This window comes from Sceloporus undulatus, chromosome 1, assembly GCF_019175285.1.
Source record: "Sceloporus undulatus isolate JIND9_A2432 ecotype Alabama chromosome 1, SceUnd_v1.1, whole genome shotgun sequence".
In the NCBI taxonomy this organism is placed as follows: Eukaryota; Metazoa; Chordata; class Lepidosauria; order Squamata; family Phrynosomatidae; genus Sceloporus; species Sceloporus undulatus.
Window position 1 is genome coordinate 58896295 of NC_056522.1, and position 26592 is coordinate 58922886.

At 40.1% G+C, this 26592-nt stretch overlaps 1 protein-coding gene across 2 annotated transcripts in view; it reads left to right on the forward strand.

Moving 5' to 3' along the window:
- The first annotated feature begins 433 nt into the window (after positions 1 to 433).
- EIF2AK2 (eukaryotic translation initiation factor 2 alpha kinase 2) overlaps positions 434 to 26592 on the forward strand; it is a 37033-nt gene continuing 10874 nt past the window's right edge. Inside the window, exons 1-12 of one of the 2 annotated variants that reach the window (XM_042446432.1) lie at positions 434 to 577; positions 2332 to 2464; positions 6608 to 6728; positions 8895 to 9094; positions 10787 to 10913; positions 16125 to 16210; positions 19823 to 19888; positions 21092 to 21188; positions 21976 to 22010; positions 22171 to 22230; positions 24732 to 24851; positions 26107 to 26238. In XM_042446432.1, the coding sequence (XP_042302366.1) occupies positions 2337 to 2464; positions 6608 to 6728; positions 8895 to 9094; positions 10787 to 10913; positions 16125 to 16210; positions 19823 to 19888; positions 21092 to 21188; positions 21976 to 22010; positions 22171 to 22230; positions 24732 to 24851; positions 26107 to 26238 (1172 nt within the window). In that variant the 5' untranslated portion in view covers positions 434 to 577; positions 2332 to 2336. The remainder of the gene's footprint in view (positions 578 to 2331; positions 2465 to 6607; positions 6729 to 8894; positions 9095 to 10786; positions 10914 to 16124; positions 16211 to 19822; positions 19889 to 21091; positions 21189 to 21975; positions 22011 to 22170; positions 22231 to 24731; positions 24852 to 26106; positions 26239 to 26592) is intronic. The other variant, XM_042446433.1, reaches the window with a different exon arrangement.

The following is a 26592-nucleotide window of genomic DNA, read 5'->3' on the forward strand; positions in this document are numbered from 1 at the left end:
TAGGAAATGTCCTGGAAAGGGTGTGTAGTCACCCTGAATGTGCAACATGTCCTGGAAAAGGAGGACGTCAGAACACCCTGAATGCAGGACATGTCCTGGAAAAGGAGGACGTCTGGTCGGTGAATGTAGGACATCTCCTGGAAAAAGAGGACCTCTGGTCACATTGGATGTAGGAAATGTCCTGGAAAGGGTGTGTAGTCACCCTGAATGTGCAACATGTCCTGGAAAAAGAGGACCTCTGGTTACACTGAATGTAGGAAAGGTCCTGGCAAAGGTAAGGCCCTTTGGCCATCCTTTATGTCTGCCTGCAAAACCATCAGCCACAACAACAGCTCCCTCCCTGGCCTAAAATGCAACGTCGCTTGATTGATGCTGCCATGGCAGCCTTTTCCTCCTCCTCCTTTCGGTTTCGATTCCTTGCTTTGCCCGCCAGCCCTGGGAGAAGAAGAGGAGGAAGGAGCTCAGCTGTGGGAAACGAAAGGAGAGAGAGAAAGCCTTGGAGGGAGAGGAGAAGGGAAGTGGCGCCTTCCAGCTCCAGGATCCTCTGAAGGAAGGAACTGCAACTGCTGCCACCATTGTAAGTGCTGAAATCAGGCTGCATCCACACTGGAGGATTAATCCGGTTTGGCACCGCTTTAACATTTTGTCAACTCTAACTCCCAGAATTCCTTAGCCTTGAGCCAGAAAGAGAGTTAAAACGGTGCCATGCAGCCAGAGTTAGCAATGCCAGGCTTTCAAAACAAGAGTAAAGGGCAGTCGAAATTCCTGACAAGAAGTTGCTATTGACAAAAAGTATTGATTTCCATTAGCTTTGCCATGCGCTTCTCTGTAAAAGACCATGGCGACCCCACAGGGCAGTGTTTGCATGGGGCCTTCTTGGCAAGGTTTATTCAGAGGAGGTTTTCCTGCCATGACCTCCCCTTGAGGCTGAGAGAGTGGGACTTGCCCAGTGGTGGGTTTACATGCCTGAGCTGGGAATTGAACCCTGCTGGTCTCTAATAGCAATAGCAAGTACATTTCTATGCCGCTTATCAGTGCGCTTAAGCACTCCCTAAGCGGTTTACAAAGTGTAAGCTAATTGTTCCCGACAATCTGGCTACTCGTTTTTAGTGACCTAGGGAAGGATGCAAGCCTGAGTCAACCCTGAGCCCCCTTGGCTGGTATTGAACTTGCAACCTTTAAATAAACATCAACATCTTAATAATAGTGGAGAAGGGCAGGAAAGTCCCCGACTATATGCGCCCACACTGCATAAATAATCCAGATTGACACGCTTTTAACTACTGTGGCTCAGGGGTTTTGGGAATGGTGGTTTGTTGTGGCTCCAGGGCTCTCTGACAGAGAAGGCTAAATGTCTCATAAAAATTACATAAAGTATTGCATGTCCAAAGGAGGGCGACTAAAATGGTGAAAGGTCTGGAAACCTTGCCCTATGAGGAACGACTCAGGGAGCTGGGGATGTTTAGCCTGGAGAAGAGAAGGTTAAGAGGTGATATGATAGCCCTGTTTAAATATTTGAAAGGATGTCACATTGAGGAGGGAGCAAGCTTGTTTTCTGCTGCTCCAGAGAACAAGACCTGGAACAATGAATGCAAGCTACAGGAAAAGAGATTCCACCTCATAATTAGGAAGAGCTTCCTGACAGTAAGGACTGTTCGACAGTGGAAGACACTCCCTCGGAGTGTAGTGGAGTCTCCTTCCTTGGAGGTCTTTAAACAGAGGCTGGATGGCCATCTGTCGGTGATGCTTTGATCTGGATTTCCTGCATGGCAGGGGGTTGGACTGGATGGCCCTTGTGGTCTCTTCCAACTCTATGATTCTATGAGAGGAAATATAAATAATTTTTGTAACTAATGTTGATGATTTCTTCTGTGATTTTTTAAAGGGTTTCCCCCTTTTTTTGCCTGCTCCATATAAATATCAAGCTGTTATAATTGTGCAGTGTGGATACAGCCCTTTCTATGGAAAATAGACTGACATCCATGGAGGGAGAGAACCATTGTTTCTCATATTTCCTTTGTCCCTTTACCACTGATAAAGCCATAAGCAGTGTGACAGTTGATCAAGCATACATCTTGCAGAAATTGAAGGATAGCTAAGGCATTTTTCTGTTGGGAGAAGTGCATGATTGTAATGTGTGTTTTGTACCTCTTGGGGAAAGGAGGTGGCGGGGAAAGCCATTGTGTCTGCCACAACAGCAGTAGTGTAAATGGAAGAGGAAAGAGAAATTGAAGGGGGGTCCTTGGTTTAGGACTTTAAAACAACAAACTATATTTGTTATATTAAAATGTGATGAAGTGTTCCTTATCAGAGCTTACTTCATTTTCATAGGTCTCATGAAAATGGCAGATAACCATGGCGGTTCATGTGTGTACATGGCGAAGCTTAATGAATATTGTCAGAAATATCGTTTACGATTGGAATTTCCCATTGTCAGTGTTACAGGCCCTCCTCATGATCGAATGTAAGTTGATAGAGTATGTGAAGATGGGGATATGAGGAATGTTAGGTATTTGTTCAGGTGTGTGCAGTACAAAAAGTGAATAAGTCAGGTTGCTTGTCACATTTGCCAAAGGGTCAGGTCCGATATGACAGGGTTAAAATGATCCAAGCCTTTCCTTTAAAATGTTCAACCCACCCACCCACCTGGCCAGCCCTACTTCTTCATCTGTTACAACTTATCCCTCCACTTGTATTTACTGGATATCAAATATTAGATAGAGTTCCCTTTTTATAGCTAGTTTTGCCCTTTGTTCCTCTTCCCATATTCATTGCCTACGCTGAGGAAAGGATGATGCATTTTCTGTGTTACACTGCTTCATTTTTCATCTCCTGAAACCAGCATCTGGAGTGTAGCAGATCAAGACCAGAAATTCACCAGTCTTTCTCCTTTCTGAAAGTAAAGTTCTGGAGTGATCTGTTCTTAGGTCCAGCACCTCTATGTGCCATTAATTAAGGAGAATTAAAAGCTGTCTCAGCTTTACTACTAAATCCATTCTGCAGTATCTCAGCTGAAACACTCGCTTTTGTAGTATACTGAATTAAGAGATTGGCAGGACAAAAAAAAATAATGGCAGTGCATCAGGAAATTGTAGCGTGTATCTACATTGTAGACGTAATACAATTCAAACACCACTTTGACTGCTGTGGCTCCATCCTACAGAATCCTAGGATTTGTAGTTTGGTGAGGCAGTCTTTGGCAGAGAAAGCTAGAGACCTAGTAAAATAACAAATCCCAGGATTCTGTTGGATGGCTGTTAAAGTGGTGTCAAACTGCATTGTTTTCAAAGTGTTGATGCACCTCAAGAAGAGTATTCCAGTACCATTGTTCAAACAGTTCATATCCTTTTTACTAGAAGAAAAGGGAATCAGAATATCAGACTAAGAGCCAGCATTCTGTACTGTCACCCTTACCTGCAACCAAATAATTAATTATTTTCTCTTGCAAAAAATGTATGCATTTGGACTTGCAAAGTAAAATGATAATTTGGCAAGTATGATAATAAACAAATGTTTATCTGTTATAAGGTGACTATGAGTATTATTCAGTTTAGTAGTGTAAAAATCTTTAGATAAACAACTGTAAAATCTCTTCTTATCTTCCTACCCTCCTCAAATGATGTTTTTTCCCCTGGAGATTTTATATGTGAGAAAGGGCAAAATAGAGTTAGCATTATTGTATAAAAATTAGAGATGAGACATTCATAGTTTTAAAAATATCCATAAATTCTATTTCCTAGCATTCTTCTTAGGTTTCAAGAAAGGGAAGATTTTAGAGCAGTTTGTGAAACAAACAGTCTGTGAACACTTGGAAAGGAATGCTGTGGTTACTAAAAATCAGCATGGCTTTCTCAAAAACAAGTCATACCAGGTTGATCTTAATTTCTTTTCTTTTCTTTTCTTTTTTGGATAAAATTACCAACTTGGTAGATAAAAGGAAAGCTGTGGATGTAGTATATCTTGGTTTCAGTAGGGCTTTTCAAAAGGTTCCCCGTGATAGTCTTGTAAACAATCTTGTAAAATGTGGGCTAGGCAATGCGACTATAAGGTGAATTTATAATTGGTTGACCAGCCAAACCCAAAGGGTGTTCACCAATGACTCATCCTCATCCTCGAGAGATATGACCAGTGGGGTGCCACAGGGTTCTGTTCTGAGCCCAATGCTGTTCAAGATCTTTATCAATGACTTGAATGAAAGAATAGAGGGCATGCTGATCAAGTTTTCAGATGACACCAAATTAGGGGGAGCAGCTAATATCTCAGAGGACAGAATCAGAATTCAAAATGATTTTAACAGATTAGAAGCTGGGCCAAAACTAACAAAATGAATTTCAACTGGGAGAAATGTAACGTACATTGCACTTAGGCAGAAAAAAATGAAATGCATAGAGATAGGATGGGGAACATCTGGCTTGGTGGCAGTACATGTGAAAAGGATATAGAAATCTTAGTGGACCACAGGCTGAACATGAGTCAGCAATGTGATGTGGCAGCTAAGAAAGCCAATGCAATTCTAGGCTGCATCAATAGCAGTATGGTATCTAAATCAAAGAAAGTGATTCCACTCTATTCTACTTTGGTTAGATGTCACCTGAAATACTGTGTCCAGTTCTGGGCACCACAATTCAAGAAAGATGTTGACAAGCTGGAGCATGTCCAGAGAAGGGAGACCAAAATGGTGAAAGATCTGGAAACCATGCCACAGGAAGAATGGCTTAGGGAGTTGAGAATGGCGGTCTTCCGGCAGCCGTTTTTGCTTCTCAGGGATGGTGCAGCACCCAAACGGCACACCGCCACTGCGGAGCAAAAAGAACCCAGAATTTCCGGGTTCTTTGTGCGACACCACAGTGACATTGTGAGTGCACCGTTGGTGCACTCGCAATGTAAGCAACGCATGGCGCCGTGTGGATGCTGAACAGCATGTTACGCCGCCGCCACGTAGTAGGGTTGCTGGGCGTATGGTTGCTCCACCCCCGGGCAACCCTACTACATGTCCAGGCCTATGTTTAGCCTGGAGAAGGGAAGGAAAGCAGTGATATGATAACTATGTTTAAATGCTTGAAAGGATGTCATATTGAGAATGAAGCAAGCTTGTTTTCTGCTGCTGCAGAGGCTAGGGGGTGAAACACACAGGCAAAATATAGTGGCTTCTTGGTACTTTGAAGGCAGGGCATCTGGACGCCACATGCCATGAAAGCATATGGAAAGTGGAATGAAGCCATGCTCCAAGGCTAAAAGCCAGAGCAAAAAGAAGCAGGGATACTACTACAGCGCACCCTTTTTTTACCCGGGTTATTCATTTTGGACCCCCCCTCCCCCCCGCCATAAAAAATGTGTATGCTCAAGCACCATTGAAAGTAATGGGGCTTGCACACGCGCGCCATGGGTGCGTGCCCCATTAATCCTAATGGGACACACTGCCCCTTGTGTCCTGTATGTTCCCGCGCAGTTTTCAACATATGCTGGAAACCATGTATAGTGCGCCCACATATGACGCGGCCGCACTGTACTTAACACAGAAAATTTGCATCTTCACATCTGCATATAAACAGCACAGCACCAGTGTGGGGCTGCAGCAAAGCAGAAAAATGAAAATGCAACAACTACAATGGATGTAATTGCACTATACACAAACTAGATAATCCAACAAGGGGGCATGGGTTGAAGGGGAGTTGAAAGTGTTGGAACAATGGATTTGAAAAGAGACCAATTGAGACAAGGTACTATAAAAAGGCTTTATCTATAAATGCTTAAAATGGTAACAAACAATATATGTATCACAATCATACAAAACCCATATATATAAAAGATACAAAATAAACCATAGTTGTAATGACAAACATAATAATGACAAATAGCAAATAATAATACAAACTATATAATACAATCAAATAACACAAGTATAATGCAACAGAGAGGAAGGCTCACTACAAAGCTAGCTACAAAGCTCAAATGTTGATTAGAGCTATGCATATATGGCTGTAGGTCATCTGTGTTCTCAGTACAGTGGTGCCTCGGGTTACGAAATTAATTCGTTCCGCCATTCCCTTCGTAACGCGAAAATTTCGTAACCCGAAATAGCTTTCCGTTAGCGCTGGAAGCCTATAGCATTTGAATTTCGTGCCGAAATGAATTTCGTAACCCGAAAAATATTTCGTAACCCGAAACAGTTTTTGCCAATCCAACTTTTTCGTATCCCGGAAATTTCGTAACCCGCGCATTTCGTATCCCGAGGTACCACTGTAGCTCTCCATTAACCCTGTAATGGTTATTAACCCTATAATGGCTCAAGTGTACAGCTTGTTACTATTCCAACAGAAAGGGGAGCTGATTGTCCTTTGCCAATGTATCATTTGGCGCAGCAATGCACTGTACAGGCAGTCCATCCATGTGCACATATGTGGCCAATCGAAAGTGCAGCCATCCAATGGGATGGCATCTGAGTAGGACGTGGGAGGTACTTGGAGGTCACAGGTGGTGTGTATGTGAAAGAGTGTGCATGCATGGTGAGAAGGCAACAAAAAAACATCAATAACAACAACCCAGTGGCATGGGTTTAGATGTATTCTGCAGGTTGTGGTTTATTGATCTTTTTTTTCCTTTGCAGCTTTACTGCAGCAGTGGAAATAGACAAGACACGGTATAGTGAAGGCAAAGGAAAAACTAAGAAAGAGGCCAAAAAGCATGCAGCAGCACTAGCCTGGGAAATTATACAACAAGAAAAGCCGGTAAGTCATAGTGTAGCACAGACTGCATTGTAATACAAATGATGAGCAAGACGTGTGCAGTACAGAGTGAGAAATAGGCAGCAGCTTGATTCTAAATAGCTGGGGTCACCAGGAGCAGAGAACAGGATTAACCCACTTCCTAATAGTGCCCTTCGTGTATCCCTTTATGTTCTCCTTTTATGAAGATGAAAGCAAACAGAGTTTTTGTACCATAGCTTTTTAGCCTTGGGACTTTATAACCAAGGCTTGAAAAGTGGAATTAGAGCAGGATAGTAGCATCTGTGGCCATATCTTATCACATGATGCTGTGCCTGCCCATCAGCTGGTCTGTAGTCCATCTATTGGTGGAGCACTCTTTCTCATTAGTGATGCCCATCAACACCTTCTAATCATGCTGCTTTTGGCTGTGAATGTAGATGTGATAAGTTCCTCTCCAAGCAGTTCCGATATGTAGGCAGTCACATGGTACAAATGGGTATGATTTTGCCTCTCTCCCTCCACCACCTTACTACTACCAAACAGGCTGTTCCCCCCCCCCCCCCCCCCCCCATTTCTCTTCTTTTCATCATCATCATTATTTGATGGACTGCCATTATTGTACAATTGTGCTAAAAATAAAAATAAATAAAAACAATTACAGAACAAAAGTCATGCTGGGAAGGGCATAGGGCAGGGAAGCCGGGTTATGGAAGCTGATGTTCAGAAGATAGAAGCCGAGACTGAAGAAGCACCATTGTAATTTGGAAGAGCTGTGCAGTAATGATTGTCAACAACCTAGCATGTTTTCATTTCCTAGACTAATGTGATTATGGCATTTTATGAGCCTGTTGTGATAAAGTCCTTGATAGTTCTGCCACCAGTCATGGCTGTGTACCAAATCATCACAGGGGCTCCAGATGCACTCATTACACTGAATATCAGTATTAGCTGGTTATGTTTATGCCATTCTCATTCTGTTGCACACAAGAGGAAGAAAATATTTTTTAAACTTATCCCCCACTCCAAAAAATGGAGAGGATAGTAAAAAACATATTTAAATGCAGTTCCACATTGCATAGCATGGGTGGGATATGAGGCAGAGTTCCATCCTTCCACCAATAATACATCTTATTAAACGTAAAGCATTTCAAAATGGAATTGGACACATGTTACAATATTTGGAATATGGCAGCTTTAGTAACTGCAAACAATACAGTGGCACAAGGAAGAGAGATTCACTGACAGGCTGTGCAGACCATCCCTGAGGGGCGGCCTGCAGCCATCCCCAGCTGTGCTGGATTGGAGCTGTGGCAATCGCACACTGTGGCCCTGATTTGGCCTTTCCAGAGTGCAAAAAGGAGTTGCAAGAAGTAGCTCCTTTTTGCATCCTGGAAAGGGGATGGCTTTAAGCCACAGCTTTGGTGCTGTGGCATGTGGATGCAACACCAGAGGAGCACCGTGACACTGTGCACCATGTGGAGTGGCATGCGGCGTCACACCGCCATTTGGGCAGATTCAGGGTGTGTGTCATATGGACAACATGCCCCAGGCCAGCCTTAATGGCCGATCTGCACAGCACCTATCCAGAGGCATTGGGTTTTAAGTTCTTTTGAAAAACCAAAACCCAACCACACACAGGGCTCCCTTTTCACCACAGAAATACATTGTTGCTTTATAAGCACTAGACCACAGGTGAAGTTGGATAACAATCCAGATCAAATGTGCACAAAATAGTTTGTTAAATCTTGCACAGTAAATCAAAATTTGCAGCTGTAATAATTTAATTGTATTCTAGGTTCTGACATTTGTAGTATTTTTTTTTTTTTTTGCTATTTATAAAATCATCTTGCTGTATTTTCATTTTTTGTATACAGTCCATCCTCCCCATATGCGGGGAGTCCATTCCGGACCCTCCTGCATATGGGGAAAAGAAGGTATGCTCAAGCACCATAGAAAATAATGGGGTGTGTGCTCATGGTGGTGCATGGGACGTACGGCGCGAGTACATGTCCCATTATTTATGCTGGGGCTTGCCTTCTGCGTAAGCTCAAAGCTGCGGAAGGCAAGCCCGCCTATAAGGAGGGCCAACTGTACTTTGTATATTTTTAATGTATTTGTCATGGCCTTTGGATAACACAATTAATTCATTGATGATGACCTAAATGAAATGATGTGTATTGTCTGTAGGCAGAACGGGCTTCAGAAATACAGCGGCAGCCTTTGCCTGCTCCATCACCGGTGCCATCATTACAGGCCCCTCTGCCTGCTGCAAACATAGTGGAACCATCACTCAACCATATTTCCTGGCTTAATGAATATGCAGCAAAGAACAACAAAGTTGTTGAGTACCATTTGGAGTCTAGAGATGGACCAGCTCATAAGCCAGTGTAAGTTATTGATAATACATAATTATTATGGCGAAAGGTATGGAAACCATGTCCTAGGAATGGTTGCTTAGTGAGCTGGGTATTTTTAACTTGAGGAAGAGAAGGTTAGCAGGTGATATGAAGACTGCCTTACAAGATGGATAGACTCAATCAAGGAAGCCAAGTCCCTGAGCCTGCAAGACCTGGTCAGGACTGTTGATGACAGTGTCACTTGGAGGTCTGTCATTCATAGGGTTGCCATAAGTCAAGTCAGCTGGACAGCAGTTAACAAGAACAAAAGGATGTTATGATCCCTCTAAGTCTAAGATGAGACCTCTACAAAACTGTGCTCCTTCACTATTTTTATTTTTATTTTATGTATTAAAATATTTCTATCCTTCCCTCTGTTAGGGAAGGGTGGCATACAATTAAAATATTATTTAAAAAACAAATTACAAATAAAAATAAGAAAGTAATTTAAATTAGATAAAGGTATACAAAACAGATCACCAGGTAAAAATAGCAGAAAAGGCTAAAACAATTAAAAGCACATGCATATACAATTTATTTTAAAAAGGGGATTAGCCCCCAAAGGCTTTAACAAAAAGCCACCTTTTAACTAGGCACCTGAAAGAAACCAGTCTTGGTGCCAATCATGCTACCAAAGGAAGGACATTCTATAAACAAGACATAATGAATGGCAGCTCAAAACCTTTTCTGGTTATGGTAAATTGGGAACTTATTGCTTTCTGTTGAATATTGTAATTTTCTACCCTCACAGCAAAGTCACATGTTAACAAAGTGCATAGAATCAGAGCTAAAAACAGCAGCACTATGTCACATTTCCCCTTTTGCAGCATTTCCTTCAACTTATTCTATGTCCTGATGTCATTACTGTTTACACCTTCTTGCAACACCTTTAACCAATGGAAGTAATACAGGAGCAGAGAAATGCACATCTTGTGTGTATTAGTGTGTATGTGCTTTCAAGTCCGTTGTTGACTTTTGTCGAGCCTATGAATTTCACAGGTCTTTCTTAGGCAAGGAATACTCATAGGTAATTTTGCCATTTTCTTGCTCTGTGATATAGCCTACAGTACTTGGTATTCGTTGGTGTTCTCTCATCCATTTTAATGACAAAAAAGATGTCATAGAAATGGGAAATGTGGTGATTTCATACAGTACTCAGCTTGTTTGGGGCAATTAGTTTACAGTTTGTAAACTGCTTAGAGAGTGCTGAGTTCACTGAGAAGCAATACAGAAATGTACTTGCTATTGCTCTTGCTCTTGCTAGTCATCTTGGGTTCTTGATTTGCTCTAATATTCATTCATTCGTAGCTTCTTTACTGTACATATATTCTAGTGTTCCTTTTACCCTCATGAGTCTTGCATGACTATGTAAATATGGAAGAAACAATTTGCCTGAATACGCCATTTTTTCCCAATAATTTTTAGTCAAGTGTTTAGTTTGGGTGGTTAATTTAAGTACTGTTGTGCAATTACTTTATTAGTTTTTTAAAGAAGTTGTATGTATGTAAGGAGAAGACCCTATTATAAAATAAACATCACTCAGCTAATTAGGGTAACACTTTAGCTATAGACAAACTGTGCCTCAATAGGCCTTACACCTAGGAAAGTGAAGATAGGATTATAGCTTTTGTCTACAAGTAACATTAACTTATTATTCTCCATACTTTTTAAAATTTCTTTTAGCTTTATCCTGTTCGTTAAAATGGATGGAGAAGTTTTGGGTGAAGGTACAGGAAACAATAAACAGACAGCAAAACTTAATGCAGCAAAATTGGCATATGAAAAGTTGATTGGCCGAACAACCTTCACGGTTTGTATTACATCTGGGGGGGAAATTAAAAAGAAATATCATTTGTTTCGTAAAATCTATCAAAAGCAAAGTTATTCTGTATAATTCATATGACAGCCTGTGGTACAAGATAATAGTTAAATTTTCTAAGATTTTTTTTGCATGGGGATTTATGATTCCCTGTGCAAAATGTTTTATAATGTTATGGAAAATGTAAGTACAGTGGTACCCCGGGATACGAATTGATCGCGTTACGAAATTTCCGGGATATGAAAAAGTTCCATTGGAAAAAACTGTTCCGGGATACGAAGGTTTTTTCGGGTTACGAATTTTTTTCGGTGCGAAATTCAAACGCGCGGCTTGCCAGCGCTAACGGAAAGCCCTTTTCGGCTTGCGAAATGCATCGGGTTACGAACGCCGCGGCGGAACGAATTAATTTCGTAACCCGAGGGAGCACTGTATCTGTTCCACAGATGCTTAAATTTTGCATTGCATATAGGTCCCTCTCACCCAAATAAACTTGCTTTGCTGATGAAGGTAACCTATTCAGAAGTAAATTAAGTAGGTTGTGTCAAACAAGTAAAATGTTTTCTCCGTTGTTATCTGTTGTGTATTTGCCTTGGAGGCCTTTATTGTTAAAGATGTGGTAAATTTCAGTTAATTAATTAAGTTAAATATTGACCCTAATCAACAGTAATGCTTTATTTTTGGAAAGGGATGAGGGCAAAGTTGTGTAAGAAATAGTTTTTCTTATAAATGTAGACCAATTATCAAAATAAACTCTTGTTATAACTTCATGTAACATGTGCCTGAGCTTTGTTTTCAGATCTGCAGATTTGTTCTTTTGTATATGTTTTTGTCACGAACAGAGTAAACTAGCATGACATGGCATGTCTTTTGTCCCACAATTTATTCTGCTCGTGCTGAATTGGTTAACATTGTATTTATTTTTTATTGTATTTGCTACATTTTTATTCTTTTTTTTTTTTTTTTTTTTTTTTTTTTTTTTTTTTTTTTTTTTTTTTGTTTTTTTTATTTTTTTTTTTTTTTTTTTTTTTTTTTTTTTTTTTTTTTTTTTTTTTGGTATTCACTACATTTTTCCTTCATTGAGCACAAAGCAAGGTGCGTGGCTTTAAAAAGGATGTGCAAGTTTGCAGTAATGTGAAGCAAATCAACGTATTTCCTAAATGTTGTTGTTGGTTTTATTAACCTAGAGGGATGATGTTGGAAGAAGTGTCTTCCATGAATGATCTGTTCTTACTTATAGTTTAAGTTTTCACATATTACATTCAATGCAGTGCAGTTCATATATATCATGAGTGGATAAGGTGCACCATGCAGCCCCTGGGCTGTATGTGGCTTCCAGGGCCATTTTTGTGCCTTCCTGGACCCCCTAGATGTCAAAAACATTTTTTTTCAAAAATGGTTCAAAATTTTTGTGCCAGAATGTCCCAAAATGTCCATTGGGGTATGGGGTACATTTAGGAACAAGCAGTGAAAAATGCCTCTTCTGTTCATGAAATGTCCCAGGAAGCCCCCAGAACATGGTAAAAGTGCCCTCATACCCCCTAGAGGGTGTTTGGAGCAAAAAGAAAAATAATATTTGTTTGTTTGTTTGTTTGTTTGTTTTTGTGGGAGCAGGTGTAATAAAGAGTTACAGACCTTCAAGTTCTCCTAGGGCACTAATGCAGCCCCTTAGCCTTCCATAGTTGCCCATCTCTGATATATATGTATAAATAGATTAGTGATCTGTGCACAGGTAGTATTTTTCACACTTAACATTCAGTATGTATGCAGTGTACACAAATTGCTCAGCTCTACACTGGTAGACTTCTTCCTTTGTGTTGAAACGTACATTTTTTCATTCTGGAGCATCTGGATTTACATTGCTGTTCCAAGTAGCCAAGCTACTTGGTTAATGAACAGTAAAAATAAACTGTTCTGAGGTCTTCTGTAGATTGATTATTTTTTAAAAAACAATCAAACTTTTTTTTAATAAAAGCTCTGTATATACTCATGTATAAGTTAGGAAATTTTAGTTAAAGATCAGTCTCCCAAAATTGGGTTGACTTATCCACATGTCCATGTAAGTACTGTACTTTAACTCTTTATCCAAAAAAGGAACCACCCTCTTTTCTGAGTAGAGTAGTGGAAGGTGAGAACTTAGTACATCCCAGGAGAACCCAAAAGAAGCACCAATGATGCACCTTCTGACCTGTTTGAATGCCTGGTTGGGAAAACAGCAGTGGTGGCTCTGGTGCTTCCCCTTGAAGACGTGCCAAGAGCATAGAGGGGGTCAGTGCTGCTTTTAGGTGCTTCCAGGTTAGACAAACAGGCAAAACAGATGGTCAAAAAGAGCTGGCTTCCCAGCGGATTGGTGGCATGACGTTCAGACAGCAGCATGCCCCCAGTCCACTGGGAAGCCACATGTCCGACTGCACATGCAGTGAATCCACAGCATTTTGGCAGTACAGCGTTTACACTTGCTGTGCTGAAGAAACACTGAAGAAATGCCACCGCCAGGGCAAAGGCATCCTTTCCCTGGTACAAAAAGGAGCATGGGCTTTTTGCTGCTCTTTTTTGCATCGGGGAAAGGCTGTGCGGTTGCCACGGCCCCAACCCGGTGAGCAAAGGGGTGGCCAGAAACCGTTCCTTTTAGCGCCATCTAAGAGACGTTAGTTCCCACCGTTCATGACTCCATTCAGAGAAAGGGATGGTTCCTTTTTTGATAAGAGTTAATACGGTGCCTTAACTGTTGTCTTTCCATCCTTTCTGACATGTGCATGCTTTCTTAGCCTGCCACACCTGGTCATCTTCCCCACACATCACACAGCCACAATTTACTGTAGCTCTCGTCTCATCCATCAAGTCATTAGTGTAAATACAAACAGTTATGCATGCCAGGTTTTGTAAGTTCTTTGGCCTTTCCCTTTGGTTCATCCTTTGTTACCTGCCCCTAAGTTTTACCCTTGCCTTACCCTTGAGTCATATCAAAATCCATAATTTTGGCCCTAAAACTTGCGCACAACTTATACATGAGGATAACTTATACATGAATATATATAGGTACTCCAGCTGCCCTACCCAAAAATATATCCCAGCAAATTTAGTGGTGCTTACGCAAGATTGCATTATCTAGACAAATTAGTAGTTCTTCCTAAACTGTTACAAATAATGAAGTTGTATAAGTGTTTTTTTTAAAAATACCTACCTGTTTTGAAAACAGCTAAAATGAGAATGAAAGTCAAAAAACTTTGGTTATAAAAATTCATTTAAAAAGACGAAAAGAAGGAATTGGAGAGTTAGTGCATAGGTCGGGGCTGGGCGGGGAGAGAGGAGGGGATGGGATGTAGTACAGTAAATTAGATCATTAGTTGGGGTCCATCTTTGTCTGCTGGATGGAATGGAGCTGTACACCTCATTTTGCATCTAGGGACTCCAGGCTGCTGCTGAATGAGTGCTTTGTTGAGGATATTGACTGGAGTTCCGTACTATGCCTTCTAGTTAATGCTTTTAACTCGCACTCTTCCTGTGCTCTCCTCACCTTTCCCCCTTTTCTCTCAGGGAAGACTGCATAAAACTTGTTCAGAATTTTTTATGGCAGTTTCGTTATAATCTCACTATATGCCATCGTGGTATGCTACACATACAGTTTTCATAAAGTGAATGTGTGTACATCAGTTCACACAAATGTCATTGTGTTCATAGACTCAGAGAATTGTAGAGTTGGAAGAGACCACAAGGGCCATCCAGTCCAACCAGGAACTCTCAATCAAAGCATATCTGACAGATGGCCATCTAGCCTCTGTTTAAAGACCTCAAGGAATGAGACTCCACCACTCCCTGAGGGAGTGTGTTTCACTGTCAAACAGCCCTTACTGTCAGGAAGTTCCCTCCTAATGCTGAGGTGGAATCTCTTTTCCTGTAGCTTGAATCCATTGTTCCGTGTCCTGTTCTCTGGAGAACCAGAGAGAACTCTATCCAGAAGACTCTTGTACCTGGATACAGATCAAAGTGAGCATGGGTACTCTCACAGACATCTGAACCTGTGTACATCTTGCATGTACACAAGTACAGTTTAACATATGAACACCCTGTTGTGTGTGATGATTTGATTAACAGTTCAGTCATGTAACTGTTGCCATTATTTATCATTGACATAATTATTTATGATTGAATCAAACTTTTCTGTCAAAGTAATGATTTAAATAATTTTATCAATGACCTGGATGACAGAATTGGGAGCACACTTATCAAATTTGCAGATGACACCAAATTAGGAGGAATAGTTAATACTCCAGAGGACAGGACCAACATTCAAAATGATCTGAATAGACTAGAAAGCTGGGCCAAAGCTAACAAAATGAAATTCAACACAGAGAAATGTAAGGTACAGCACTTAGGGCAGAAAAATGAAATGCACAGATATAGGATGGGAGACACATTGCTGAATGAAAGTACATGTGAAAGAGATCTAGGAGTCCAAGTAGACCATAAGTTGAACATGAGTCAACAGTGTGATGCGGCAGCTAAAAAGGCCAATGCAATTCTAGGCTGCATCAATAAAAGTATAGTGTCTAGATCAAGAGTAGTAATAGTGCCACTGTATTCTGCTCTGGTCAGGCCCCACCTGGAATATTGTGTCCAGTTCTGGGCACCACAATTCAAAAAGGACATTGAGAAACTGGAGCGTGTCCAGAGGAGGGCAACTAAAATGGTGAAAGGTCTGGAAACCTTGCCCTATGAGGAACGACTCAGGGAGCTGGGGATGTTTAGCCTGGAGAAGAGAAGGTTAAGAGGTGATATGATAGCCCTGTTTAAATATTTGAAAGGATGTCACATTGAGGAGGGAGCAAGCTTGTTTTCTGCTGCTCCAGAGAACAGGACCCGGAACAATGGATGCAAGCTACAGGAAAAAAGATTCCACCTCAACATTAGGAAGAACTTCCTGACAGTAAGGGCTGTTTGACAGTGGAACAAACTCCCTCGGAGTGTAGTGGAGTCTCCTTCCTTGGAAGTCTTTAAGCAGAGGCTAGATGGCCATCTGTTGGGGATGCTTTGATTTGGATTTCCTGCATGGCAGGGGGTTGGACTGGATGGCCCTTGTGGTCTCTTCCAACTCTATGATTCTATGATTCTATGAAATGCACAATTTGACATGATACCATTTTAGTAGCAGTTAAATGGATCTTTTAGTTGATAGTTACTGAGTTATCTCTTGTTCTTTTCCAGCCTGAAAGAAGTGCTACCCCTACAAATAGTCCTGCAAACAGGGTGATTTGTAGTTCCAAAGGAGCATCAAAAGTGGCATCTGTGAAGTAAGTTATGACAAATGTATTTTTTTTAAAAAGAAAACTTCATATTAAAGTATACCTCAGCTGACATCCTGTTCGTGATATATAATGACCTAAAATCAAAGTGTGCCATCATTGGTCAGAATTGGCTGGGGTCAGAATTTTCCATTGTCCTCACACAAGGACCATTATAATAAAATAAAACTTTAATTTATATCCCTCTTTTTGTTACCACCACAATCAAAGCGACGTACAACCTTTAAAAAATACAATATGTACAATTTCCACTCCCTCCCTTAAAAAAGGATTAAACAATTCTATCCATTAAAATTACAGACAATAAAATCTAAAAAACAATAATACAATAATAGAATAACGGTGGGCAGAGTCTTCACTTATATATGTCTGTGGGGGGATCTTTATGTGGCCGGGTTCTATTCCGGGAAGGCCTGCCGTATGAAATCCGTCTTGACAGCTTTCTTGAAGCTCTCTAGGTTGGTAATTTGACGGATCCTGTACGGCAGGCCATTCCATGAAGTGGGAGCAATCACGGAAGACGTCCTCTGGGAGGTCGCCGTCAATCTGGTCTTTGTGGACTGCAACAAATTCCTCCCAGAGGATCTGAGTGCACGGGGCAGATTATATGGAAGGAGGCGATCCCTTAAGTAGGTTGGGCCCAAGCCATGAAGGGCTTTAAAGGTAATGACCACCACCTTGTAATATGCCCAGAAACTAATAGGCAGCCAGTGGAATGATTTCAATATTGGTGTAATATGGTCACTCCTAGTTGTTCCTGTAATCAATCTGGCTGCCATATTCAGTACCAGTTGAAGTTTCCGGACTAGGCACAAGGGTAGCCCCATGTAGAGCGCATTGCAAAAATCAAGTCTTGAGGTTACCAGCGCATGTACTATAATTTCAAGGTCACCCAGCTCCAGGAAAGGGTGCAGCTGACATATCAGCCGAAGCTGATAATGGGCACTCTTGACCGTTGCATTCACCTGATTTCTCATCTGAAGCGACGAGTCGAGAAGCACCGCTAAGCTGCGAACACAGTCCTTTGAGGGGAGTGTGAACCCCTCTAGGACTGGAGGTTGCAGCCCGATACCTGGTTTGGGGGCCCCTACTGTAAGTACTTCCATTTTGTCTGGATTCAGCTTGAGCCTGTTTCCCCTCATCCAGTCCATTACTGATGCAAGACATTGATTGAGGGGGTAAATGCCATCTGTCATCGTTGCTGATGACCGAGACATAGAGAAATATATTTGGGTGTCATCAGCATACTGATAACAACCCGCTCCATGTCTATGGATGATTTCTCCCAGCGGCTTCATATAGATGTTGAATAACATCGGGGACAGGATGGCACCCTGAGGGATGCCACAAGTTCTGATTTTGAAGAGCAACTGTCCCTGAGCATCACCCTCTGGAATCTACCTGAGAGGAAGGAATGGAACCACTGCAAAGCAGTGCCTGCAATTCCTAGCTTTCTCAGGTGTTCCAAGAGGATGTCATGGTCTATTGTGTCAAATGCCGCTGAGAGGTCTAATAGCACCAGCAGGGTCACGCTTCCTCTGTTGATGCTTAGACAGAGGTCATCGGTTAAGGTGACCATGGCAGTTTCCACCCCATATCCCGTCCTGAAGCCAGTTTGAAATGGATCAAGAAAATCAGCTTCATCCAAGACCACTTGGAGCTGAAGAGCGACAGCCCTCTTGATCACTTTACTCAAAAATGGCAGATGGGAAACAGGACTCAGGACTTCTCAGGACTCACCTTTCAGCTACTGCAACCACCATTTCATTTCCATTTAGTGACTTTTAGAGAATGGGGAGCAGTGAACAAGAGCCTGGCTGTGTCCTCATAGCCAGATGCAGAATAATGACATCATCTGCCGAGACTTCCTGGAATCCTCTGGAGGTCTCAACAGATTATATTAGGTGAATCCCAGAGAGGGTAAGCAGTCAGATAACACCTAGTTTTGCCTCCATAAATTTTATTCTGGGTGTCGGCAAGGCAAGAACTTCAGAATTGATGAAAGTACACAGTTTTTGATGTGCAGGAGTAATCCTCAGATTGCTACACATGAGCCTTCAAGCAAAGTTACACAGCTGTTCTGTTTGATCTGTTGTAGTAAGGCTTTAAAAAAAAACTCTGTATATACTTTTTTATAGATTGAATGAGTGATTAAAATATCTATATGCTGTATCCAGGGATCTTGGGATGACATACAATAAAATCAATTCAAACAATTTAAAATTTACAACATTAAAATAATTACTGTCAAAAACTCCAAAATAATTAAACTCTAAAATGTTAAAGGTTGTACAAGTCTGATAAAATCATTAGACCGTAAAGGCTTTCATAAAAAGCCATTGAAAACCCAACATCTGTTCCAATTGGGCCTCTAAGAAGAGGGCATTGCACAGCTAGGGTGCCACAGCTGAGAAGGCCCTCTCTCTTGTCCTCCCACATTATATTGTCCCTGAAACAGACCTCAGTCAGGTTATATAGCGAGATGTAAACAGTCTAGTGCTGTTTAGGGCTTGAAATTTCATTACCAGTATCTTAAATTCACACTGGAAGTATATTGGTAATAATAATAATAATAATAAATTTTATTTATACCCCGCCTTTCCAAAAAAGATCAAGGCGGCTTACAAATGTTAAAAACAGTTACAATAGCGTTTACAATACAAATTAAATTAGAATATAAAAAATTAAAACATTACTACAAAAATAGGAACAGGAGTCAAAAAATACACATATCAGGGTACAAACAATCAATCACAAATATTTCGGAGTCAAAGGAGAAAAACAAAGGACAGAGGAAAATCAATTAAACTAAAGAGGGAAGGCCAATCTAAATAAGTATGTTTTTTAAATTCTTCTTAAAAGAATCTAATGAGGCGGCAGAGCGAAGCTCTAAGGGGAGCTTATTCCAGGAAGACGGGGCAACGATGGTAAAAGCCCTCTGTGAGGTCCTTACAAGATGTGTTCTAGGAACCTCTAACAGGTTTGTCCCGGATGATCTAAGTGTGCGGGGCGGATTATGTGGAGAGAGGCGGTCCTCCAAGTACCCTGGGCCCAAGCCATTTAGGGCTTTATAGGTTAAAACCAACACCTTGTATTGAGCTCGGAAGCGAATAGGCAGCCAGTGGAGATCTTTTAAGATAGGTGTTATATGGTCCGACCTGGAAATACCAGCGACCAATCTAGCTGCCATATTCTGTACTATTTGCAGCTTCCGGGTTTGGTACAAGGGTTGCCCCATGTAGAGCGCATTGCAGAAATCCAATCGAGAGGTTACTAAAGCATGTACAACAGTTTCAAGGTTCCTACGGTCCAGGTAAGGACGCAGCTGGCGTATCAGCCGAAGCTGATAGCAAGCACTCCTGACCGTCGCATCCACCTGAGGTAGCCAGTGCTAACTCTCTCAAACTGGTGTTATATGGGTTTTAAGGATTATGAACTGCCATGCAGGTTCTCTGGGCTGTAGATGACCAGGCATATAGTGCCTTTGGGGTATCTGTGTTTTCCCTGGCAAAAAGAAGGGGGAATAAGACTGGGGAAAGTTTTTGTGTCATCGTAACTTTGAAGGAAACCTAAACTGCAATTTGAAAACTTGTCTTTCAGAACTGTTCAAGAAGCCATGGATGTTGCTTTGGACACATCAGATAGTATAGTTTTTCAATACTCAAAGTAAGAGACAATTTCAGTGGTGGTTTAAATAACAAAAAGCAACCGTGCCTGAGGAGAGAGCCTGCGACATCCACTTATTTTCTAGTTTGTGTCATCTTTCTGGAAGAATTGGGAAGAGCCAATGGAGAGAAAGGAGAAAAAATGTTTTTTCCATGTTTCCTAACCAAGTTAGTCTAGTATCTGTTCAAAGTTTAGGATGGTTAAACTCTCCAAAATTGATTGAATTCCTGTGGGATGGGATTCAAGCCAAATAAGCAGAAGTCAAAATTTGAAGTGGATTTCCTTTCCCACACTAATAATTGTAGTTGGAGTATTATCATTAAAAAACTATTAAGTTAACATTATCACTTTTTATATTTAAAATACTCTGTTACTTGGTATCTAAAGTAGTATTCAGTCCTTCCACCCCTTAAAATTGAGAAAATCCCCCAACGTGCCAGCTAATAGTTTGGACATAATGAGTAAATCTCTCTCTTTCTCTCTTTTCTACACTCGCACACAATTTTTAAATGCAAACTGTTTTATTAACTTTCTTTACTAATTTGTTTTCACATTTTATTATGAAGTTCTGTGTACTCTGGGCTGAAGCAGATGGCCTGGAAGGAGTGGCCTCTGGCCATTTCTGTCCTGATAGGACCGGGACTGTGGTGACCACACAGCCCACTTCCAAAGCGATCTCAAGCCAGTAGCCGAAAAGAGTGGATTAAATCTCTTCCTGAAAGGACCAGTTCTTGCTGGCTTGATGCAGCCTTGGCACGGTTTCCTGCCACTTTGGAAGACTGCATCATCTAAACGCCACATCCCAAAGCAGCTGGAAGCTGCTTTATTTGGTCTGTCTGTTTCAGGCCAATATCTCAAAATCTTGTCCATTATACAAGTGATATAACAGCACACATCCATTTTGCCACAATTTCAACTTGGCAAATTAATATTTTTGCTGCTGTCCTCCAGCACTGTCACAGTTTTGGCCTTTATGCAGATACTTTATTTTTTCATCTTGGGAAATGTGATGCTTTGACATTTCCTTTTATCCTGTTTATGTATAAAAGAGCGGGTGATAATAAGCTCAGTGGGCTCAGACCTCCATAATGGACATGAACTATTATGGATATATGTATTGTCCAAAAAACCCCAAACCTATAACAGCCCAAAACCTGAACTGGAATACAATAATAATGAAATTCATGAATATGTTTCCTGCAGTGGTGTACATTTGGATTCAGAATGCAAGAGTACAGCTGACAAACTGGCTGATCAAATTGGTAGGATTCATCTGAATGAGTCTTCTTCATCCTCTCTGGTACAGTATGAGAAATGTTTTCCTTGTCATTACTTTGTATATTGTCAGGTATTGGTTTTTGTGTATGCATTCTGAAATGTTAATTGTGCTATATTTGTTTTTAACACAGCAGGACTGAATTTAAAACCACTAATTGTCTACTGATTTTTTTTCCAACATTCATTATAAAATAACAACAACAAAAGTAAAAAAAAATACATCTCCCTTTAGTCAAACAGTTCCTAAGGTAGTTCATAATGCAGTTGTGTCGACTCAGTAAATTGTCCAGCAGACCATTCACACTACACAATTATAAAACTATGATTCCACTTTAACTCTCATGGCTACATCCTGTGGAATCAGGGGTTGTAGTTCATTGAGATCTCTGGCTGAGAGAATTCTAAGTACCCCTCCCTAAATTGCAAAACCCAGGATTCCATTGGATGTTGCAATGGCAGTTAAGGTGAAATATAGCATTTTATTCCAATATGCTGACAGACAGGGAACACTTTGGAAGTGAGGAAGGACAATTTAGTGGTTTCCACCCAAACGGAGAGAGCACAGAAAACCTAGAGCTATTAAGTAGGAAAACTTCCAAGTCCTGAGGTGCTTTTGTTGGATAATGCAGAGTCAAGAAACAGGAAATTGGTTCCTGCCTTCTACTGTTCTTGGTATGAGTGATGTGACATCTGGCACTGTCTTTCTTTTTTCTTTTTTTTTAAGAAAAGCTTTTACATTTAAGCTTTTGGCACTAGAGTACAACTTTTAAAGTGTTCAAAAGTAATGCCTTTTCTTCATTTTGCTGTAGGCCACTCCAAAAGGATCTGCTATGAAGCCTAAAAGGTACATATGTGTTTTTTTTTTAATGGACAACCTTTAGTCAGTTGATTTACAAGTAGGGGGTAAAGAATTAAAATTTTAAAAATTAATTGCATTTCCATGTGTATTTACACTTAAATGTTACAGAATCTTCATTTCAATTTCTTATTTTTATTTTCCCAAGATTGGCAGCTAACTTCTCAATGCTGCATCAGAAGGAAAGTCGGTACACTGTCAATGAAGGGTAAGAGTTGACGCTAAAATACTCTGGAATTTGTTTAAAAATAAGAGTGAAATTTATTGCCTTAGCAGTTTAATTTCATGTGAAATTCATCAGCTTGGTATAGACAAAGAACTGATTTCGGTTGACATGACACATGATTTGTTAACAGATAATTTCTAGTGTGTGTGCAGAAGACCTGATGAATACAGGCATCTCTATTCATTATATTAAAATGACCAACTAAAATGACCAACTGTGACTGAAAAGGTTCTTGTATGAATATCGGGATCTTTTTCAATCTGAAATCTGTGATTGGCTCTGATCTAAATAATTATTGGCCAAGACCATGGTCCTGAAAGATGGTTAAGGAATATATTTAATAAATAGCAAAGAGTCATGTGGCACCTTAAATACAAAGTTTTTATGTGGCGTAAGCACTTGTGGATTGTGGCCCAGTAATAAGGGGGACTATAGTTCATGAAAACTTATGTCAAATATTTTAATCTTCAATGCATCACAAGACGTTGCTTTTACTGAAGCTAATATGCATATTAACATGTTACTGCAGATAATCCTTGTAGATGAATTAATAGATTTTCCTCAAAGCTAAATTTGAAAACAAAAAAAATGTATTGATATGAAGCCACTGCTTCATTAAACATAGTTATTAAAACAATTCTAAAATGCTTGTCTACCACAATAGAGTTCTCCAAAAAAAATAAAAAAAAAAAAAAAAAAAGAAAGAAAGAAAGAAAGAAACCAGTCGGAATAACTCACAACAAAAGGATAGAACAAATTGCCAATTAAAAACCGCTGATGCCTGTTGGTATAAAATCATACTCACTGCCTACTTGAAAGTGGACAGAGATACTGCCCTGCCAACTTTCTTTGGGATGGAATTCCACAATCAGGGTGCTACCAGAAGAAAAGATCCTGTCCTATATTTCCGTCATCCTAACTTCTCTAGGTGGTAGGACAGAAAACAAGGCCTAAGAAAAAGAAAATGCGTATATGTATATAGGCGGAAAAGTCATTAAGATATCTTGGACTCAAATGGCACCTTTTAAAATACGAATTGGTGCAGTGAATTGGGCCCAGAAATTGGAAACAAATGCACATGATATATGACTATGATATATGACTGATATAATGCATTCTACAAAATGATCACTAGACAACAAAATTGAAGTGGTTGCAGTGTTTTGCACCAGTTGCTCTGAGACCTCTTCAAGGGCAGCCTTAAATGGAACACGTTTCAGAAATCTCAATATGAAGTTACTGAAGAATGGAACAATCTGGCTATTGTCCTCTTCAGAAAGGTACATACTAGTAGAAGTTGGCCAGCAGCAACTTTGTTTCAGCAATTACTTAAATGTCCAGGAATAATGGCAGATCTTGAATTCTTGTTCCTCCAGGCAAAAACCTTTACCTTCAGAGGATATGTGAAGTTGTGTGGTGGTTCCTAATAGTGTGCTCTAATTCAAATCTTGGCACTGGGCTTTGTAACATATCCACTTCTAGCCTATGCAGGCATAACTCACTAAATAATACCTCTGACAAAGAATCTCCCTTTTACAAAGTCTTCTTACACTCATCCAGTCCAATTTTCCATCTTGTCATATGTCTAACTAGAGGTTTTTAGCAGCATCAGCATTGGGAGGAAGATGAAGGGGGGCTGGAGAAACACAGACATTTCTGTATTGCCTTGAAGTAGTGTGTCTGGAGTAAAAAGTACAATAAAGTTTGAGTTGATGTCAGGATCATAGGGCCTGACATGCTTTTTAGCTGTATTTGTATATATTCCTTGTATTGGAATGATGAGATGTGTAACACAATTATTTAAAGACTGTTTGCTGTTCATGCCTCCGGATACTGATAAGATGTGTAGGGAGGAGATAATGAACTGTGAGTTATTAAGTTCAGTCGTATGAGAAAGCCTAATACTAGGAAAAGGAAGGGTAGCTCTGGGAAAGGACAGAATGTTTGGGTTTGTAGATGAATGGGATGCAAGCCTGCAAAACTGTTTCAATTGCTATGTGCTTTTAATATACTTTGTAATTGAAAATGCTTTAGTCCTGACATGTTACGTTGTGATCAACCCAGTTTTCTGACTAAAGGTTTCAAACTCTGCTGAGGCTTGTGTTTCTGATGTTAGTCAGTACATGACAATTAAGTAAGAATGGGATTCTGCTCTAGTCAGTCCTACTGTAGCTGTGTTTGCCTTTTTACAAGAGGCATAGTAAACAGCATCTTTCTGCGGAAACCCTTATTGAACATTTGTGAACAGCAAAACAGAGAAAGGGGAAATTGGATAAAGCTGGCTCACCAGTTGCCCCCAGGCATATTAAAAAGCATAGTTCTATAAATTTGGCCACCAAAATGGAAATCATAAAAAAGGAAGAGGTTGGTGAAACAAAAAGTTATCCCTGGAAACATTTTAGAACAAGCCTTCAGGTGGTTATTGCCACATTTAATGCTAAGATTTCCGTTCCTTTCTTTTCCTTTTATTTTGTTAAAAACAGATTTCTGACAGAGTTTGAAAATATAGAGCCACTTGGGACTGGTGGATATGGAAATGTTTTCAAGGCAAAACATAAAATTGATAAGAAAATATATGCTGTCAAGCGAGTCAAGCTTACAGAGTAAGTTATTTTTAATACTCAGACCACTGTGGAGTGATTACATATCATTGCTCTTTAACTGGTTGTATATGTGTTGTAACTGAGATGTTATTTCATGACCTTTGTCTATGAAACTTGAAGTGTACACTTCGTGATCAGCAAACAGTAGTAGTAGTAGTAGTAATAATTCCATACCTGTGTCTCCCCATGGATCAAGGCGGGGAACAACTACAAACCAAAAAATATGCATCAGATAAGAACAATAGTAGTAATAATAATAATAATAATAATAATAATAATAATAATAATAATAATAATAATTTCTTACCAGCCTCTCCCCATGGATTGAGGTGGGGAACAACTACAGACCAACAAATATGCATCAAATAACATTAGTTAAAACATACATCAGTTTAAAAGAACAAACAAGACATATACATATTCAAATAATCTATCTTTAAAATTTATAGTTTTAAAAATCATCTGGATAGGCCAGCTAAAAGAGATTAATCTTTAATGCTGTTTTAAATTTGGACAGCATATTCAGCTGTCGAATCTCTTCCAGCAGGTCATTCCACAGTCTAGGGCCAGCTGAAGAAAAATTCCTTTGGCTAACAGTCACCAGCCTAGTCCTGGCTGACTGAAGTAAATGTGCCCTAGAGGACCTGAGTGTATGGGGCAGATTATATGGGAGGAGGTGATCCTCTAGGTAACTTGGACCCAAATATAGGGTTTAGATAGTACTGTAACAGAACGATTATGCAAAATGTTAAAGCACTCACACATTGTGCTTAAGACTTTTTTGTATGTTCCTGTAGTGATGGAAGTTGTCAGTTCCTTTCTGCTCCCACGCAGAACATGTATTGTGTAAAATGTTTTGAATATGCTTTTTGGGTTTTCATGATTCCCAGATGTTGGTCATTCTTATAAAATGATTTTTTGTCAGTTAAAGCTAGCCAGCAAGTAAAGTCAAGTTGTTCTTCTGGAAGTTTTTGTAATTTCTGTATGCTAGAGTAGTTATTTTTTAAATCATGTCCCATGAAGATGCCTGATATAAAAAATTTCCCTATTATTTCTGACACTGTTTTTGGACATGCATTTCAAATAAAAAACCTGATTGTGGGGATATGATCTAATAATATTACAAGTATCTTTATAGTAAATCATGTATCCTAATTAACCTTAAAATGACTGATTTTGGAAATGATTATTATTTCTTTAAGATATCCTTTCTGAATATTTGTAACGAAGTCTTTTTCTCCCTACCTCCAACTAGTGGGAAAGAAGAGAAAACAAAAAGAGAAGTACAAGCTTTAGCAAAGCTTGTCCATGAAAACATTGTTCAGTATTTTGGCTGTTGGATTGGGGAAGATCGTTTTTCATCAGAAGATAGCATGAGTGATAGCAGGTAATTCTGCTGCATAATCAGTAGGTCTGGGAGGTGTCAATATGTCATTCTTGATAAGCATTTGTTGTTGTTGTTTTTGTGTGCCTTCAAGTCATTTCTTATTCATGGTGACTCTTAAAGTGAAACTATCATGGATTTTCTTGGCAAGTTTCTTCAGAGGGGGTTTGCCATTACCATCCTCTACACCTGAGAACATGTGACTTGCCCAGGGTCACCCACTGACTTTCATGGCTGAGCAGGGAATCAAACCCTGGTCTCCAAAGTTGTAGCCCAACACTCAAACCACTACAACAGCATGTTCTCTTCTTTATCCCTGCTACCAAGACACTGATGTAGATGTATGGAGCTGATGCT